Genomic DNA, 20,000 nt, shown 5'->3' on the forward strand with positions numbered 1-20,000 from the left:
GCACAAAAGATGCGTGTAGACACCTCAAGTGTTCAGACGAATCAGACGTTCGGTGACTCGACTAGCGTCCGCATGTGTAGCTGGTGGTATCCAACAGTCCCTCTGTCGTGTAAACAGCGTAAGCGTCTAGCTTCATCTTCTTCAACATGAGGATCTACAGAGTATTATTTCGACAGGCGAGAGCCTTGATAGAAGAGAGGCTCGACCACTATTCGCAATTCAATCCGTCGCCACTTTCAATGCAACAATTCACAGACTTTGGTAAGTACGAATGTCTGTTTTTTACACTGAGTAAATTAATCGAAATAACTTTCAAGGCAAATATCTGACCGCGATGAGTGTCAACCAGCGGAATATGAGGAGGCATTTCATTGTGAAAAGAGCGTAGAAAACCTCCTAAAAAAATGAGGTTGGAGGGCCATCCCCTTACGTTCAGCGCTGCACGTATTCCATGTAGTTCGGGGTGTGGGGTTATTGCTCTCTCTTCGGGAACATTCAGCTGCAAGTGCATTGCGGACATTTGGACATCATAACGCCCTTGCCTTGCATCGTTGCCATTCGCGCAGAGGGAGTGCCACGTCTTATGCCACAGTGTTTTTCGCTATAAAGGGGTTTTACTCTCACGGAGACGTTTGACCTCCATGCACCCTCGATACAACGACCGTGTCAACCGTGAAACACCTGTATATTTACGGGCGTAACACTTGTTTTGGGTCCTCTTTGTACGAGGTTAAAGAATACTGCTCTACTACCGTGTTCTTCTATCACATGTATACAGGAAGTGCGATGGAATAAAATAATGAATGGAAAGCATAAGTGAAATGGATGGTCATGTTTATCTATTTACGCAATGTGTGTGGGTCTGTCCGTTAAAGCTTACGCACATTAGGAGAAGCTTGTTGTGTCTTTAATTAAACATGGAATGGACACTGGCTTTGAAGTTTATTAATTAAACATCGAGTGGTTGTTTGGTTTTGCTACAAGCCAGGAAACGGTCCCTCTCTACCTGTAGAATGCAGTCCTAGGAGAAATATCTTGTGAAGTCATGTATTTTATATTCTAGTCAAAATAATTGAGTTTGCTAATTTCATTATTGGCCGCCCCCCCAAAAAAAAAATAAATAAATAAACGGGATAACCGAAGATATTACCGCTATTTTTTCTTATGAATACTATTCTTGTTATTATTGCCTAGCATTGGGATTTTCTCCATCTGTTCATAATTATTAGATAGTTTGACATCAGTTGATTATATGATAGTGCCGCACTACCACACGTTAATGCGTGAGATGGAGGCTTCTCAGGAAAATTTCCCTAGTAACCTGACGACGGTAACCCTATTTGCAGACTTTACCGGAAGCCTAGCCATAGGCCTAATTGCCAGGCCTAGTCGCCAAGCCTAATACGTGTTACCGTTCGATAGTGCTTGGGAACAAAGATCAAGCACTGCATGTATCGGTACTGTTAGGCCAAGCTGTCGGCAGAGAATGCAAAAGACAGATATTTTTTTCTGATTAGAGATTTTGGCGCATGTCAAACAACCCATTAGAACACAAAAATAACTATTATTCAACCGAGAACTGTAACCTGTATGTAGGAGGGCGCAAATTTTAATCCTAGGGACCGTAATTGAGGCGACGAAGGATGGAATTGAAGGTGTCCCATCCTTCGGGTCATATAGCTCACCAAGGCCATTGAGGCAACAGCACAGGCCAACCGAGGTCTGCATCAGTGAGATCAAGAGCTAAATGTTGGCAAACAGAGATATACGTAAGTGCTCCGTGAGTAGCCAGGGTCATCGAGGTAAACAGATTCCCGAGGATCACCGAGCTGGCCAGGCAGGAGTATAGATAGATATTTGCCACTTTATTGTATCAATGTAAATCCAACTCAGGAGAGAATTTGGCAAGTTGATAGCATCATGGAGGAAATGATGCCAAAATTAACTCGCCGCCCACCCCTGGCCATCCCCCCCCCCTCCCACCGGCTTGGCTGGCTCGGAGGATTCGTGACGTCATTATCCTTAAGACCGCTGCCGCCGCCATGCCACTGTTCTGTCTGTCACAACGCCATGTCTATCTGCACACACTCACGAAACGCATTAATTCCTACCTGTCCAGTTATCGACACACCTACACCCCTACAAAAGTAGTAACGACCCCCCCCCCCACACACACACACAGACACTTGATTACGGTGTAGGGAGGTCCCACCCACTATGTAACTCCTGGTATCAGTCAACACGAACGCCCGTCTACACCATCCTGTCCATTAATAACCATCCTCATGCATCAAATCTTACGATCATCACCTATAACTCGATCACCTCACCACCTTTACAGCGTAGCTCTCTAACACACAACCCATCATCACAGTCACACTATATTATAATCATCATCATTATCTTGTATTTAACTCGTCTCGCGTCCGTTTCCTACTCCGCCGTGTCAAAGAAAGTGTCCCACGTATCAGGCCTTGAGTTCGGGGCACGTTGCGCTTACACGTGGTCTCTCTGAAGGCTGTCGAGGTCGTGTTTAAAACGGACGCTGCCACAGGATCGCGAACAATAAGTCGCCACATGGATATCTGCATTAATTATGATGATTAGTTAGGAAAGTCGTCTGGAGTTGTTGATTAAATTTATCTTGTACGTTTAGACTCTCTGGAACTAGTTTCACACTCTCGGGAGGTGAAAATAGACATCTAAAGACATATATATTTTTTCCAGCTGTAACTGTCTTGAGATCGGCTATAATTAGGATGTTAATTTGGGCAATATACGGCGGCATAATGATAGAGGCTGGAATTCGCAGGATGAAGTCTGAAGTGTATATTTAGGTTTGTGTAGGAGATACATGTTGGGAGATCAGTTAGTTCGGGTTATGCTTTCTGTTGGAGCGCCTCGACCGCAGCAGAAGCGCAACAGGGCATTCATTATACAGCATATTCTAAGCCACACCATAAAAAGAAAGACACAGTGGAAAGAGCTACCACCGGTCTTTATTTTCATGACAAACACACCTCCCAAACACAAACACAAACAAAATGCATGCCTCACGTGTGTGCCAGTTATCAGGACAACTTGGCTACCTGCTCCGGCAAAAATAAGCACGGTTGAGGGTTTGGCTCCTGCGTAGGGGGTGTGTCTGGCTCCTTGCGTGTGATTGGTTAAACGAAGGTCTTTCCGTCGTTCTTGCAATTTCTCTTTCTTTTCATTCCTTCTCCATTCATCCTCGACGATTTCTTTCCTACCTCTTTTTCTTTCTATCTTCATTTGTTTGTTTTTTGTTCATCTCGTTTTTTTCCATGTTTTCACGTGTGCTGTCTCCCCTTCCTCTCACCGTCCCCTCCCCTCCTTGATCTTGTTTCGTCACTTGTGAATACAAACTGTTGATTGCAGCTGCCTGGTGACATGCTTGTTCCTTACTTACACTCAAAAAGGGGGTCAGACTAGGGGTTTGAAGTCGGGTCGCTGACACTAGGTTTCTGGTATTTAGGATAAGGGTGGCTGATACTGAAGGCAAGTGGGAGTAAGGTAGCTGACACTAGATTGAGATCATTTGGGAGGGTGGGTTGCAGGCGGAACTTAAGGGTGAGTAGAGGTAACTGTCATTGATTTCAACAGGGATTTCATGATATAGGTGAAATAAAGATTTTCAAATCGGAGGAAAATGTCGCATTTTTTATTTTTACTAAAACTTCTCTCATGATTTGAGTATTGCATATTTCGTTAAATATGTGAATATATCCCAAAGTTTACGAAAGACTAAAAAAAACTAAATAGATACAGATATACAGTATGCATGTTTCAATGACAATAATTTAGTATAATTCCAGAGTCAATTAATATTAAAAAATAATATCTAGGATTTCATTATAATGTCCATTGATATTCTCGTTAGAAGACTCATATATTGAACTATCCGACACTGTTCAGAAATGGTAGATGTGTAGTACTAATTAGTAAGCTGTAACTATTATGTAAGGGAAGTGGCAACATATATTGTCCTCTTCGATTTTTGGCGTCTCATGGTGATATATAGAAATCAGTAAAAAAAATCGATTACATAAAATTCTATTTTTATTGAAAAAGAATCGACATTCTTTCCATCCCTGGATTTCAAGAACGCAGGGGACAAGCGAAGAAAAGCGCCGGCTGACACCAGGGTACGGGCACTGCAAAAGAAAGGCGGATTTTCGCTGTCCTCGCTGTCAAAACTTGGCGAGTACCATATGATAGAGTCGACCTCTCGCTGAAGGTGACCTAGAAGGAGACCACGCCCCCCCCCAACCCCACCACCTTTAAGAAAAAGATGCCACAACGAGCTGTTGGGCGACGTTGTTGTGTGTGGGACGAGGAAATTCTTCCCGGGGCGTGTGATGCTTACGTGTGTGTTTGTGTGTGTGTGTGTGTGTGTGTGTGTGTGCGCCGTTGGATCACATGATATACACGGGTGCGTGGTTTCACTCACGTACTTGCAATTAACAGCTAAGATGGCGTAGTGCTAGGCAGGGTCAGCTATGATTCAGTCATGTCATTCGGGAGACCAAGACTTTTGACCGGACCCGTTGTTATAAAAGGAAAGAAAAAGAACAAAATATGTTAGTTCAAAGATGGCTCCTAGATATGGTATTTCCGAGAAGATTAGATATGTAGTGTTTATTTTTTTAAGGGATCCGACTCTACTCGACACGTACCAGTCAGTGCCAGATAATGAAACTTATGTCATGGTATTAGGTAAAGCTCTTGTAATGATACTCGATAAAAAATATTGTGATAATCCTCGTTTTCATGACAATATTTTCGCCATTGCGACAATGCCTCTTGCCGTTCTTTTATATGGAGACTAAGAAAAAGTCTTGCATCTCGATTTTCCGTTGTAGTCCGCAGCTTGATTCGTCATTGCAGCTGTTGGTAATGACAACTCTTAGTAATGGATATGTTGCGGCTTAGTATCTGGGGCGATTCACCCTCCGAGTTTCGGATCTGGATTTTACCAGAATGTAATAGCAGGTGGGAAATAATTTACTGTGTGCGTATGCATTGTGTGCGTTGAACGTACAGTACACATTTAAGAACGCTTACACGTGTACCCCTTCTAAGGTATACAGGGCCCTTGATGATAGTCACTAATAAACAAACCATTATCGGGGAGACTTCAAGATGAAAGGGTAGCACCATCTATCTTGGTTGATAATAACGTTGTATGTAACCTCTTTTTTATGTGTCGCACCTAACATACATCTGTAGCAGTCACATACACACACACACACACACACACACACACACACACACACACACACACACACACACACACACACACACACACACACACACACACACACACACACACACACACACACACACACACACACACACACACACACACACACACACACACACACACACACACACACACACACGCACACACGCACACACGCACACACGCACACACGCACACACGCACACACACACACACGCACGCACGCACGCACGCACGCACACACGCACACACGCACACACACACACACACACACACACACACACACACACACACACACACACACACACACACACACACACACACACACACACACACACACACACACACACACTTGCTTCTACATGTACACAGTCACGTACAGAGATAATGCTAAAACTCAATATTTCACGACCAGAAATATAGGAATAGCAAGCAATGGTTGACAGACACAAACTAACAGACAGTCTGACAGATAGGTAGACAGATGTATATGCTTATATTTGATCGTGCATCGAGTCACGCCAACGCACGTATGAAACACTTCGTCGTATTTTATTTCCTTTTACCAAGTTTTAGGGAGCCATGTTTCATCCCCACTTGCACTTTGTTTTCCTCACTTAAAGGAAAATGGTCGTAAGGAACTTTGGTGCAGATTGCATCAGCAACTACGTGGATTGCATGCTGACCCCTCCCCCCCTTCGTGGTCATTTAAACATTCTTTCTGCTCTTCCTTCCTCCATCCCTACCTCCATTCTTTTTTCTTCCTCCTTCCCGCTCTTCCTTCCTCCATCCTTATCTCTATTCTTTTTTCTTCCTCCTTCCACCCCACCCTCCATCATTTTTTAATCCCTCTCCTAGCCCGCCAGCGCATCTTCCATCTTTACCCTCCCCTCCCTCCATCGCTCCCTCCCTCTTTGCCTTCCTCGATCGCACTTTCCCTTCCTATCCCTCCTCACTCCCTTCTTGACTCCTACCTTTAATTTCCTCCTCCATTTCCACTCTCTCCCCCCTACCCCCTTCCCCACTTGAGCTCCCTCCCCTTCCATACTTATTTCTCTTTCTTTCCATCTCATCCCCCCTTCTTTCCTCTCTCCCCTCCCCTCCTTCCAACCCCTCCTCTCCTCTCTCCTCTCTCCTCTCTCCTCTCTCCTCTCTCCTCTCTCCTCCCCCTCCCTCCTCCTCCCCCTCCCTCCTCCCTCCTCCCTCCTCCCTCCTCCTCCTCCCCTCCTCCCCTCCTCCTCCCTTCCTCTCTCCCTCTCTCCTCTCTCCTCTCTCCTCCTCTCCTCTCTCCTCTCTCCTCTCTCCTCTCTCCTCTCTCCTCTCTCCTCTCTCCTCTCTCCTCTCTCCTCTCTCCTCTCTCCTCTCTCCTCTCTCCTCCCTCTCATCTCATCTCATCTCATCTCTTCTCTTCTCTTCTCTTCATCCCTTCCTCCTTCCCCTTTTCTTCCATTCCTCCTCCCCTCCCCTCCTCCCTCCATCCCTCCTCCCTCCCTCCTTCTTTCCTCCTCCCCTTCTCCTTCTTTCCTCCCTTCCTCCTCCCTTCCTACTCCCTTCCTCCTCCCTTCCTCCTCCCTTCCTCCTCCCTTCCTCCTCCCTTCCTCCTCCCTTCCTCCTCCCTTCCTCCTCCCTTCCTCCTTCCACCCCCTCTTTCCTATAATTCTTCTGAACACATGCCAGAACGTATGAGTGGAGCTTGAATCACGTGTCTCGAGGCGTGTTCTTGCGCACGTGCAGATGAAAGCATGCATGCAAGTTTTTTTGGGGGGACGAGGGTTGTTGCAGCGTATGCAAGATCTACAGGTCATGAGTAGAATCTTGGGTCTATTTTTGATTGCGAATTTGTGGAGTTCGAATTTGTGTACATATATTTGTTAGGTTTTATATTGTTTTATTTTATTTGGGCTCTTTATTCCCTTTTATATTTGATTACAAATATATATGTGTTCTCTCTGTCTCCCGCCCTTCCATTTTTCCATCGAGTTTATTTTCAATTTATTATGGATTCTTTTAATGTCTGTCACCGTCTCACTTTCCGTCCCAGTCCCCTCTACACTCACTTAGGTCGTGAGAAGGTGAGTAGCTGGGAAGGAATTTCCCCCCTCTCTCTCTCCTTTTCTCTTCCTCTTTCTCTTTCTCCTTCCCCCTCTCCCCTCTCCTTCCCCCTCTCCCCTCTCCTTCCCCCTCTATACCCTCTCTTCTTCTTTTCCTACTTAGCTCGTTCCCCGAATCCCTCGCTCCGCCACCTGACAATGCAGAAAAACCCGGATGAAAATGTAGAGCTGGCCAATCGCAGTCCCCGCTTCCCCTTACGTAAATCTAGAGACACAAGGACACACCTAGGGTCCTGTTTAGGACAGGGGGAATGGGAAGGGAGGGAGGGGCTATGTCATTTGGCAAGGAAGTTCAGTTTTGTCGTTTGTTGAGAGTATTTTTGCCTCATTGCTTTTGTAGTGGAGGTATGTTTTCTTTTTCCTGGTCACGAGGAAGACGGCACTTCACATCGAGTGACAAACATGTTTTTTTTTTAATTCTCCATTGCTCAGTCTTGTGCAAGTGTTATTTATGTACACTGTATATCTGATGTGGGTAGAGCGATAGAGAAAGGAGGTGGGGGGGGGGGGTAATGAGAGAAGTAGCGTTCAATATAGTGATAGCGTTCAAGTAATAGTGAACCAGTCGACGCTAGTGCCTATTGAAGGTAATGATGGCACTCCAATAGCTTTCCATCACACGCACGGCTGGCAGTATAGAAAAGCCATATAAATATCTTGAGGATTTTGGTGGTCCCCGTTTCTGCTTGCGTGAGTCAGGCGTGACTTACTGCCCCGTGAAGTTGCCTGCTCGAGGGTGATAAGCTCGACCTCTTCAAGAAGCCATTATTGATGTTACTTTATCCGCAACGAATCTATAAAACCGATGCTGCTATTTTTCTCTCCGGAGAATTATAACCATTAGGTCATACTATCCGAAATTGTCATAGAGGACTATTAAAGTATAAATTTTCTGGCGTCGTCATTGGCGCGTGGGTCCTCGGGAACCAGTAGGAGCCGGTTTGATTCCTCGAGCAGATGGAGTGCGACCTTTGGTGGCACGCACGGAAAACGAGCGGCGTGTTCTCAGCATCCCAAGTTGATCTGGAAAGTTCAGGATATTCGAGGGAAAGAGAAGTTCTTGGTAAAGTCCGTAATGATTTTGCGGGTCTGGCGAACGCGCATGCTTGCTTGAATGAGTGTGCACTGCGCGCGTGCATGCAGAGGCGGAAGGTAACCGACAGGTTCTGTGTTACGGATCTTGTCGGTGCGTAAGGGAGAAAAGATAAATTAATATTTTTTTGCATGTCTTGAATCATGATGACGATGGATGTTTTTGCGTCGAAATTGATTTTGACGTAAAACGCCTCTAAGCAGATTTTTAAATGTGTGAATGAATTCATCGGTGATGAAATATAATTGAGTAACGAATCGAGAAAGTAGCGCGTAACAGTAAGGAAGTACAGGGAATTAATCGATAGATCAGTTGGCAGTTCACCTGCAACCAGTTAGTAAAATTAGGGTTTAAATGTTGTTGACTTTATGAAGTGCGTCACTCCCCGTAACCCCAACCCATATATACCTTTGGGGTTAGCGATCGCCCTGTTGCATAAGAAGTCTCTCCCGAGCTCTTTAGTAGATCGCTAGCGGCTATTGTTTTGAATCTCTGAAAACTGTGTCACGGGGGGGGGGTTCAATTCAAACATTTCTCTCTCTCTCTCTCTCTCTCTCTCTCTCTCTCTCTCTCTCTCTCTCTCTCTCTCTCTCTCTCTCTCTCTCTCTCTCTCTCTCTCTCTCTCTCTCTCTCTCTCTCTCCTCCTTCTCTTCTCCTCCTCTCTCTCTCTCTCTCTTCTCCTCCTTTCTCTCTTCTCTCTCTCATCTCATCTTTCTCTCCTCTCCTATTCTCTCTCTCTCTCTCTCTCTCTCTCTCTCTCTCTCTCTCTCTCTCTCTCTCTCTCTCTCTCTCTCTCTCTCTCTATTCCCCTCCCTCCCTATTCCCCTCCTTATTTCGTCTCTCTTGTTTAGACGTTTGTCTGCATAGTTCATTGGCCAGTGTTAGAGCCTTCAGTGTTGCATATTTGTCGCACGTCAATAGCCAGGACATGCTAATACCAGCGCATACCCATCCCAAGGCTGGCATTGCTGATGTCAACCTCCCTACACCCAACAGCCTTGAGCGGAGACCGAGGTGGGGAGGACGGGGGAGTGGATGCGCGCGCGCTCACTCGTGGACTGTGGATATTGCTTCTAAAATATCCTGCGCTTTGGCATCAACGGGTTACTCTGTGACGTCGTTAGGGTTGGAGTGGCCACGGGGACGGGGGAATAACAGCATCCAAACACGTTATGCATTAATGGGTCGATGGTGCTCGCTTGGCGTCATTCAGTCATGATTGCGACAGTTTTCCTGGGTTCTTGATGTTGAATGTTTTCAATATTTGATCCTGGTGTCGAATGTTCGCAATATTTGTATGTCTAGAACCACCTCGACGGTTAGACAGACGCCTTTCACCAATTATTTGGCGTTTGCCATTATGTTAATTTAATGCTGATGAAAGTTTTGTTTTAGGGATTAATCGAAGCTTCAGGAAATCATATATTCGTTTTTATGAGTTCAAAAGTTACCTCTGTGGCACAACCAACTGGGAACAGTATTCCTGACCAGCCTTGGCAGGGCACTGGGTACAAAGGATGAATTATATCAGCACATCCTACGATTTAGACCAGCGCGACGAACGCAGACGATTTGGCTTGTGCGGACCGAGGCGACATGACCTGGCAAATAGTGCCGTTGTTGAAGGCCAAAAAAAAGAGAAAAGAAGAAAATTGAATGCCATCTGTAATCCAGTGACCGTGTCAAGTTGCGAAACGCTGGTTGCAGAACTCATGCAAGACGATACGCTAGGATTTTAGTAGAATATGTAATTCACTCCTCTGCTCGACTGCCTGTTTTGATGGCGCTTCGGCGGTTTTGACGGTGTTGGGTAGTAGGTACGACCATAGTAGGCAGAAACGCATTACCTAGCAACATCGATAATGCATCTTGTGCATGATGATTACGCTGAGGACAGTAGTGCGAGATGTGCATTCTGTCTAAGGAGGTTCAGAGAGTATGTTAGGGGTGGGGATGGGTGGGTGGGTGGGTGGGTGGGGAGGGGGAGTGCAATTCATGACTGTGGATAAGACTCAGGGCATATCACTGTGACCTGTGATATCGGTGCACTGCGGCCTCAACCTTTGTTCTGCGCATATCTCTGCTATCCTGTTGTGAACCCTTCCCGTATCTATCTTTAGAAGCGCTTTCACTTGTTTTTTTGGACAGCTGATTCAAAAATTCATGACCCCCCCTCTCTCTCTCTCTCTCTCTCTCTCTCTCTCTCTCTCTCTCTCTCTCTCTCTCTCTCTCTCTCTCTCTCTTTCTCTTCTCTCTTCTCTCTCTTTCTCTCTCTCTTTCTCTCTCTCTCTCTCTCTCTCTCTCTCTCTCTCTCTCTCTCTCTCTCTCTCTCTTCTCTCTCTCTCTCTCTCTCTCTCTCTCTCTCTCTCTCTCTCTCTCTCTCTTCCTCCTTCTGTCTCTCTTCTCTTCTCTCTCTTTCTCTCTCTTTCTCTCTCTCTCTCCTTATTTCTCTCTCTCTTCTCTCTCTCTCTTTTCTCTCTCTCTTTTTTTCTCTCTCTCTTCTTCTCTCTCTCTCTTTCTTTCTCTCTCTTTCTCTCTCTCTCTCTCTCTCTCTCTCTCTCTCTCTCTCTCTCTCTCTCTCTCTCTCTCTCTCTCTCTCTCTCTCTCTCTCTCTCTCTCTTTCTCTCTCTCTCTTTCTCTTTCTCTTTCTCTTTCTCTCTCTCTCTCCCCTCTCCCTCTCCCCCCTCTCTATCTATCTATCTATCCATCAATCTATCTATCTCCCCCTCCTTCTTTTCCTCCCCCTCCCCCTTTCCCTCCATCTCTCCCTTTCCCTCCATCCATCCATCCATCCATCCATCTCTCCTTCTCCTCTCCTCTCTCCCTTTCTCTTTCTCTTTCTCTTTCTCTCTTTTACCTCCCCTTTATCTCCCTCTCCCCCTTCCCCTCTTCCTCATCCCCGGCAACAACACCTTTTCGGCTCCGTATCTAATCTTGTTTACTGTAAACTTAGCTTCCACTTTTACTTGTTTTATCTCTTATCTGCATCGTGCACAGATAACGGTTATCGTGGCATCTATCTCCCGTGTGAGTTTGGGGTGTTTACACTTTTTTGTACTAGATTTTTCTGGTTTGGGTACAGTTTTTAAGACACATATTTCCTGCTCCGCCCCCACCTGTTTTTTTATTCTTCAGCTATTACTTGTTTCACTTCTTTCACTTCTTTGATTTGTTCTTCTTACACTTCTTCTTTCAATTTGTCTTGCATTTCCCTTTTGGTTTTCGTCTTATTCTTTTGTTTCTTCTTTTTTCTTTTTTCGTGTACTTCTTCGTCTTATACTTTTTTCGCCTTTTCCTCTTTTTACCTTTCGCCTAATCATTTTCTTTCACTTTTTCTTCTATTCCACCTCCTCCTCCCTCCCTCCTCCCTCCTCCCTCCTCCTCCTCCTCCTCCTCCCTCCTCCTCCTCCTCCTCCTCCTCCTCCTCCTCCTCCTCCTCCTCCTCCTCCTCCCTCCTCCTCCTCCTCCTCCTCCCTCCTCTTCCTCCCTCCTCCTCCTCCCTCCTCCTCCTCCCTCCTCCTCCTCCCTCCTCCTCCTCCTCCTCCTCCTCCTCCTCCTCCTCCTCCTCCTCCTCCTCCTCCTCCTCCTCCTCCTCCTCCTCCTCCTCCTCTTCCTCTTCCTCCTCCTTCTCATCTTTCTCCTCTTTCTCCTCTTTCTTTCCTTATCTTTTATCGAAATACTTTTCCTTATAGTGTTTCTATAAATAAGCGGAGTATCTGGTTGATTACTGTCTTTTAAGAATCACGACGACAGATAAAGGCAAGAAAAAATAAGAAGAAAACAACAACCGAAAAACAAATCGACGGTGTTTGCTTGCATAGCCTACCTGATTCCTGATTCATATTCATTGTTTCTCCGACTTTGTATTTCTTATCGTTTCCACACGAGGCAGTACCCACGCCTTCAGTTCTCATTTCCCATCTCTTCAACCTGGTTATAACTAACTTACGCTGGGTGAGGTTCCCAGCTGACGATAGCGTGTCCAAGAATGACGCAACCGCGGTGACTGACTGGTTCGGTTCCGCGAACGTGCAAAAGCCGTACGTGCGCCGGTGCAAGACAACGATTCAATATTTCGTTCATCGCGGCACGTACTTGGGCTCTTCTTGTTCTTGCGTGAGATGGAGATGCGTGGCAGGAAGCGGAAATTCAAATTTGCGAGCAGATACATGATTACGCTTACATGTGTTTGTACTTCTCTTGACAGTTGATTTTTTTTTGTCTTTTTCTGTCACATACATCTTCTGTGAATTTTAGTCTCACTTTCACTGTCACTCTAACTCTAATTCTTACTCTCTCTTTTTCTCTCGCTCTCGCTTTCTCCCTTTCTCTCTTTCTCTCTTTCTCTCTTTCTCTCTTTCTCTCTTTCTCTCTTTCTCTCTTTCTCTCACTCACTCACTCACTCTCACTCTCACTCTCACTCTCACTCTCACTCTCACTCTCACTCTCACTCACTCTCACACTCTTATTCTGACGCTTATTACTCTCGTTTTTTACTCTCAAGCTTGATATCGTGAATTGATACAGACACGTGCACACGCACACGCACCCACACCCACACCCACACCCACACCCACACCCACACCCACACCCACACCCACACCCACACCCACACCCACACCCACACCCACACCCATACTCATACTCATACTCATACTCATACTCATACCTATACTAATACTCACTACCCCCCCCACCACACACACACACATACACATACACATACACATACACATACACATACACATACATATACATACACGCACACACACACGTACACATGGACAGGCATGCACACACTTACAGTCACACACACTTACAGTCGCACACACTTACAGTCGCACACACTTACAGTCGCACACACTTACAGTCGCACACACTTACAGTCGCACACACTTACACTCGCACACACTTACACTCGCACACACTTACACTCGCACACACTTACACTCGCACACACTTACACTCGCACACACTTACACTCACACACACATACACACATACACACATACACACACACACACACACACACACACACACACACACACACACACACACACACACACACACACACACACACACATATATATATATATATATATATATATATATAGCTAGATATATATATATATATATATATATATATATATATATATATGCATTCATCCTACATACGCACATACAACCCCCCCCTCCCTACACCACACACACATTCAAATGTATCCACACACACAAACAAACACATAATGATTACAGTCACAACTATTTTTCTACTGTTACCTACATTAAAATTGACCCATGTGCTTGTCGTTTTCAGGTCAGAATGCAACCAACAGTGAGTCGTTTCTGTTCTTGCGAAAGGAGCTCCCAGTACGCCTGGCCAATATCATGAAGGAGATAAAATTGCTGCCCGAGCACCTGCTGCACATGCCATCTGTTTGTGCCGTCAGTGACCTCTATCGCATGAGTTTCGTTGACCTAATGGAATTTGAGAAAGGCAATTGCAATGACTCGAAGATCTTGGACAAGTGAGTATTTTTTTTCTCTTCTCTTTCCTTCTCTTTCTTATTATGTATTTTGGTTGATTTTTGGGTTTTACGTGTTCTTTTTATTTACGTATTATTCTTATATTGTTGTTTTGAAGAAGTTTAGTTTGAAGATTCGAGGAGGTGGAGGTAAGTTGCTGTTTTATTTATTGTATCCTGTTTACAGTGTCAGATTTGTAAATTGTGCTATACTGAAAGAAAGGTATATTGTGGATTTTTGATTAACATAAGGTATGATATTTTGATTTCATGTAAGGATTACTCCCTGTGTACCCAGGCTCTCCACTTTGCAATGACTCCTATGCCCCTCTGTGTATTAGTTCAGTAGTTATTCATCATCACGTCTTACTTGATATCTTTGTCTTATAGCCTTCAATGTATTTGTCTTGATCCTTCCCTGTTCATCTGAATTCCATTATGTCAAGCTTTCCTTCCACTGTTTTAACCTTTCAGATGCAGTTTGATTGTTTTGACTTGCCTGAATTTGATCCCAATTTCAACAGGTTCACTGATGCGTTGATTAAGATACGAAATCGCCACCAGGATGTAGTCATGACTATGGCTCAGGGAGTGATGGAGCTTAAAGAGGCACATGCTATTAATGCCAATGTGGAAGCTAACATACAGTACTTCCTTGATAGATTTTACATGAATCGCATTTCTATACGTATGCTCATCAACCAACACAGTAAGTCAAAAACACACATTTATTTTGTATATTTTTTCACATTCCATGATGATCAGGAGCCATTTGTGTCATTTAATTGCTTTTCAACCTATAGGAAAGTCTGGAGAGCTACTCTCAGCCTGAGCATATACAGGAAGTTTTAAGTCACTGCATGATTTATATAAGTTTGTTATGTGTAATATTTTTAAACTAAGCAAAGCACAGATTCCAGATACAGTTTTTTATTAAAGTATGTAAGTCTTTAATATCCTGCAGATTTCAGGAAGCTAAAAGTCACGATTCCAAGAACCAGATTACAGAGTATGGGAAAGTAATTTAGAAATATTTAGGTAGATAATAAGAAGAGATGCTGTTGATTTAGTTAATGTATGAAACATTTAATCCTTCTGTGATAGGCATGTTTCATAGGGTCAGATCACTACTATCCTGTATTTCTCCTTTTGTTGAAATTACAAGCTAATTATATCTTCAGTTGAGTAAATAGGGCATCATACCAAAAGCTAATTAGTATCACTTTGCTAATATAGCATATATAGACTAATATCTCATACCAAAAGCATAGAAATTAATAGAATACAAATCTTGACCCATTGGCCGCAGTAAATTGGTTGATTGCTATTTGGTCATCCAATTATTGACAATAATTTAGGAATATCCTTTGCTAAGATATATAGAAACTTGTTGTTTAGTACTTTACATTTCCACATATAATTCTTCTTTTACTTATCATATTTGCATCAGAACACTTCAAATGAGTTTTTTTTTAACATTTCAGCAATGCTCTTCGGAGAAAGTATCAACTCTCACAACCACATTGGATGCATTGATCCCAACTGTGATGTTGTTCGTGTGATTGAAGATGCCTATGCCAACGCGCGCTTCTTGTGTGACCAGTATTACTTGGCATCTCCAGAACTTGTCATAAAGTACCATAATGGTAAAGTTAATGTTTCTAATCTTCTTTCATGTTTTTATTTTAGTGTAATACTAAATATTTCGTGTTTTACCTTTCAGTATAATTTGTATTTTGTGTTACTTCATGGCACATGATTACATGCCCATCTGTACATGTGATGCATCAGTCTCATCGGTAATTTAATATTCCTGTTGATTTTATTTGCTGTGTGTTTATTATATGTCAAAGACTGCCATTTGTATTATAAAGCAAATTGGGTTATATATATTTTTTTGTAACAGAAAACTCTATACAATTCTGCAATGTGAAGGGGCAGTGTGTTGTTGAGCTGCCTTTTATATTATTGTTGCTTATGGGCAAATTTTCATATATTTAGTGTATTCTTCAGTTACATGTGAAGGATTATGTGATCAAATTATTTGGAAAAGAAAAGTTCAGAGGAACTACTGGTATATGTAATATGTCTTTACTAGTATATTTATATATATATATATATATATATATATATATATATATATATATATATATATATATATATATATATATATGTATATATATATGATATATACTTATAACATATTTTGATGACCGTACATTTAAGCTGATTTGCATTGGCTTAACATTATAAAAGAGATTCATAGAGAGATACAGTAGATTTCATTATTAGGCTTGATGTGATTAAAAGACAGAAAACCCAACAGATCATGAAAAACTTTGTTGGAACAGAAGGTAACAGTTAAGACTTCATAGATTTCATTTTGCAAAGCTGTAGTCTCATCCTCCAATATATGCCTTATGAGTTTAGTGCGAAAAATATAATTTTATATTTGAAACAAAATTCCTTTTGGAGAGCATATCTGTATGATAAATGTGCATTTAGTTGGAATTTTTGCACGGTAGCAAAAAGGTACTGATCACTTGTTAAATCATAAGCATAACCAGTCATCTTGTACAAATGCTTGTTTCTAGAAAAAAAGTGAGACCATCATTGCTTATTGCTCCTGTAGTACTGGTCTTTCCTATTGCATCCAACTCTTACATTTCTGTTTCATTTCAAAATGCTGTTGCTTTGTTTTATGAATGAGATTTCTATTCATCCTATTGAGTGTTAAATTGAAAGCAGTAGCATTTAAATGAAGTTGACTTTGTATAAAGGTAGGTTTCATGAATATAGGAAGTTTTTGGTTGTGAATGTTAACTTACGGTCAGCAGTGATCATTTCTACGCTTCATATTTCCACAAAAAAATATTTTGACAAATAATTTGAGATGAAGACTTCCTGCCAAGATTTCTTTTTGTTTCTTGTGACTTTTTAAAAATGATCTTTTTGGATTTTCAACAATCACGTCATATTTCTGATCATTAATCTGTATATTTTTAATTTTACATTCATCTCCTTTGTTATTTGTCAGTGTGAACACTATGTTCATTTCAAGGAGCTGTGTACACTTGCTGATATATACACAGTCTCACAGATGCCTTTTCCAAATTTTTCTCTACTTCTCTCTCCCTTTTCCAGTACTTATGCTTCTTCTTCTCTCTTCTGCTCCCTCTTCCACTTCCACTACCACTTCCGCTCCCACTCCTTTGACCCTATCCCTATCTCTATCTCTATCTCTATCTCTATCTCTATCTCTATCTCTATCTCTATCTCTATCTCTATCTCTATACTTCTCCCTCCCTATCCCTCTCCCTCCCTCATTGTCTTTCTTATCCTTAGACTCCTCTTCTTTCTCTTCCTCCTCACTTTTCCTGCCTCCCAATTCTTCCAAAGGTATTTGTCAATCATAATGTATGTGCTTTTATACATTTGTATATCCATTTTTGGAAAGGGTACAGTGCAAGCAAAATGAACCTGGAAAATGATTTTAGAAATTAAAACCAAAGTTTTTGTTTTTTTCAAGAATGTACATCGTTATTCAGCATTTCTTTTTTCAGGAGGAACTATGTGATCTTTAAACAAATGTGAAAATTATCATGGTAATGACAGTATATGTAGAAGTTTTTTAGTATTATTTTTTTTTTACCGTTTAGAAATACTTTCAACCCATTCATGCTGGGGCTTATATTTGCCTTATGTCGATCCTGCCGGCAAGATAACAAGCACATTCAGAGCCTTTTTCACCTGCTTGATTCAGTGGGATGTAATGAGGTTTCTGTAGTTGTTTACATTATTTTCATAAGTAAAGAAAAATCTGTCTATACAAATGCAATGCCAAAGAGTATACATATGTAAGTGGAATGTGTGTTTAGAGGGAGAGATCATGATGTGACAGGACATTATCTGGTGATAGCAAAATATTCCCATGACATGATATCATTTCACCCAGTAGGTATGGGTTGATAAGAGCACTATTTTGCTCTAGAGCTTCAAAGATATAAAGTCTTCCTGAAATTATGTAGGTTCATACAGTATTTATTGAAAGGAAGATGATCCAACAAGCTAGGGAACCACAGTCAACAAGACTTTGTTCTATCTGACACATGGTTGCAAACCTGTTCTCCTCTCACATGCTTTCTGGTTTTTCCAACAGAATTTTCGTGGCTGAGGACTGTTGAGCAGTTGTGGCCTTGATTTCTTAATCATTGGTCTTCAACTTCAGCTACAGCTTTTTTTTTTTTGTCACTTTTATTTTCCATGAAGGAGAGGAGTATGTGCATTTTTCAGTAGATTTTCACTACACATTAGTTAGTTCCTCCACTTTTTGAGTTCATAACCCAGCTGATGTACTATTCATCATTTTGATTTGATGGGTCCACTTCGCTTGTAGTACACCAGATTCCTACTTATGTTAGGCTTTGTATGCTGACCAACAAACATGCTAAATTTGCAGAACTACATGCATGTGTGGGTGTGAGGAAATGGGTGAATGTTTATGTGTGAGATCAAATCAAGATGTGGTGTACACTTTGATGCTGTACCATGAATAGAAGACTAATGAATACTGTAAGGTGGTTCATATGATAGTTCATTATTTATGAGAAAACTTGTCAGTTGCTCTGTTGTTATTGTTACCTGTTAATTCGGTATTGATTTTGCTTTTGTATACAGAGAAGTTTGTACTGATCCATTTTATGTGCATAGATTCCACTGAAAATTTTTTTTATGATTTTAACATGGGAGAGTATATAATATTTTTATGGCCAAAGAGAGACTTTGTTTGTATCATGTTGCTTGTTTGTAAATCCCTGATCCAAAAAGAGTTTACTAACTTTTGAAAATTAGTTAAACTGACAGTTAGTAGTATGTGTGATCACGACAAGCTATGGATATGCAAGACTTCAGATACTTCTCATTTCTGAGAGTTGATAGTGAAAAAAAGCCACAATATTGTAATTATTGTCCGCTGCAACTGGCTTTTAAATATGATATACTTATTCTTATCTGTTGAGAGATAGTTCTCTAAAAGTAACACCATAAATGCTTGTTCACAAAGGTTATTGCTAATTATACAAAGAAAGATATAACAGAATAGATCAATTGTTAGACTTTTTCATTGAATATTTTTGTCTCACATATTTTAAACTGTGAAGCATGTGTTGAGTGTCTAGTGACTCCACAAGCTATAATACCAATTATGTCAAAAGGTTAGGGCAGGCTTACAAAGTTACTTACATATGTCTTAGAATATGAGTGATGATCTTGAGGTTTGGATAAAGCAACTTTTCACAAGTTGTTTTGAGGTTTCAGTCAGATCCAGGATGGGAGAGTTACTTTTTAGGGATAGCCTCCCAAGTTGTGTCACAGTGATATTTCCAGAAGAACAAAGTATTTATTCTAAGGTTTAAAGACAAAGTTTATTATCTATTTATATATAAATATTGTACGATCTTTAACCCCTTAACAATGGGTGACAAGATATTTCGAGATATTATGTCGTGGCTATCCTCCTGGCCAGCGCGCTGGGTGCTCAGATGTTTAGCGCTTGTTTGCGGCCAGTGCAGGTGAATAGCCCGAGGCATTAGGCGTACGTGTTTGAAATATCACGGTGTTTCGACCATTTGGAGCCAAAACAGCCCTGCCATTAACTGGTTAAAGTTTAACTTGAATACAAGAGGAAAAGGTGTAAAAGATGATTTATCACATCTGTTTTTAAGAGGTGCTCAAAAAACAATTTCAGGATTTGCAATGGATCCTGAGGTGGTTAAGGAGAAATCAGAATTAAGAAATTTTCAATAGAAATCTTCCTTGACCAATAACACTCCAATCTGAAAATCTTGTTGAAGGTGTTAAGTCACCCATGGCTGATCTGTCACAAAAGGCATTGACATGTTCAGACCAAGGGCAGCAATGGTGATGACGTGGCGAATTTGGCTCCACCTGGTCTCAATGCCGGTATGTTTTGAGGGTGCAGGCCTAACACCTTGGGCTATTTACCTGCT

The 20,000-nt window shown here is 42.1% G+C and overlaps 1 protein-coding gene across 2 annotated transcripts in view; it reads left to right on the forward strand.

The window, feature by feature from the left end:
- Positions 1 to 26: 26 nt before the first annotated feature.
- The window catches only part of Pdk (pyruvate dehydrogenase kinase), a 38,655-nt gene continuing 18,681 nt past the window's right edge, over positions 27 to 20,000 (forward strand). For both annotated transcript variants that reach the window (XM_086545421.1, XM_043028292.2), the window contains exons 1-4: positions 27 to 261; positions 13,785 to 13,995; positions 14,517 to 14,701; positions 15,477 to 15,638. In XM_086545421.1, coding sequence (XP_086401547.1) covers positions 147 to 261; positions 13,785 to 13,995; positions 14,517 to 14,701; positions 15,477 to 15,638 — 673 coding nt within the window. In that variant the 5' untranslated portion in view covers positions 27 to 146. The remainder of the gene's footprint in view (positions 262 to 13,784; positions 13,996 to 14,516; positions 14,702 to 15,476; positions 15,639 to 20,000) is intronic.

The sequence above is a fragment of the Penaeus japonicus genome, unplaced genomic scaffold (genome assembly GCF_977035675.1).
Source record: "Penaeus japonicus unplaced genomic scaffold, GWHDUDI00000001_assembly GWHDUDI00000016, whole genome shotgun sequence".
Taxonomy (NCBI): Eukaryota; Metazoa; Arthropoda; class Malacostraca; order Decapoda; family Penaeidae; genus Penaeus; species Penaeus japonicus.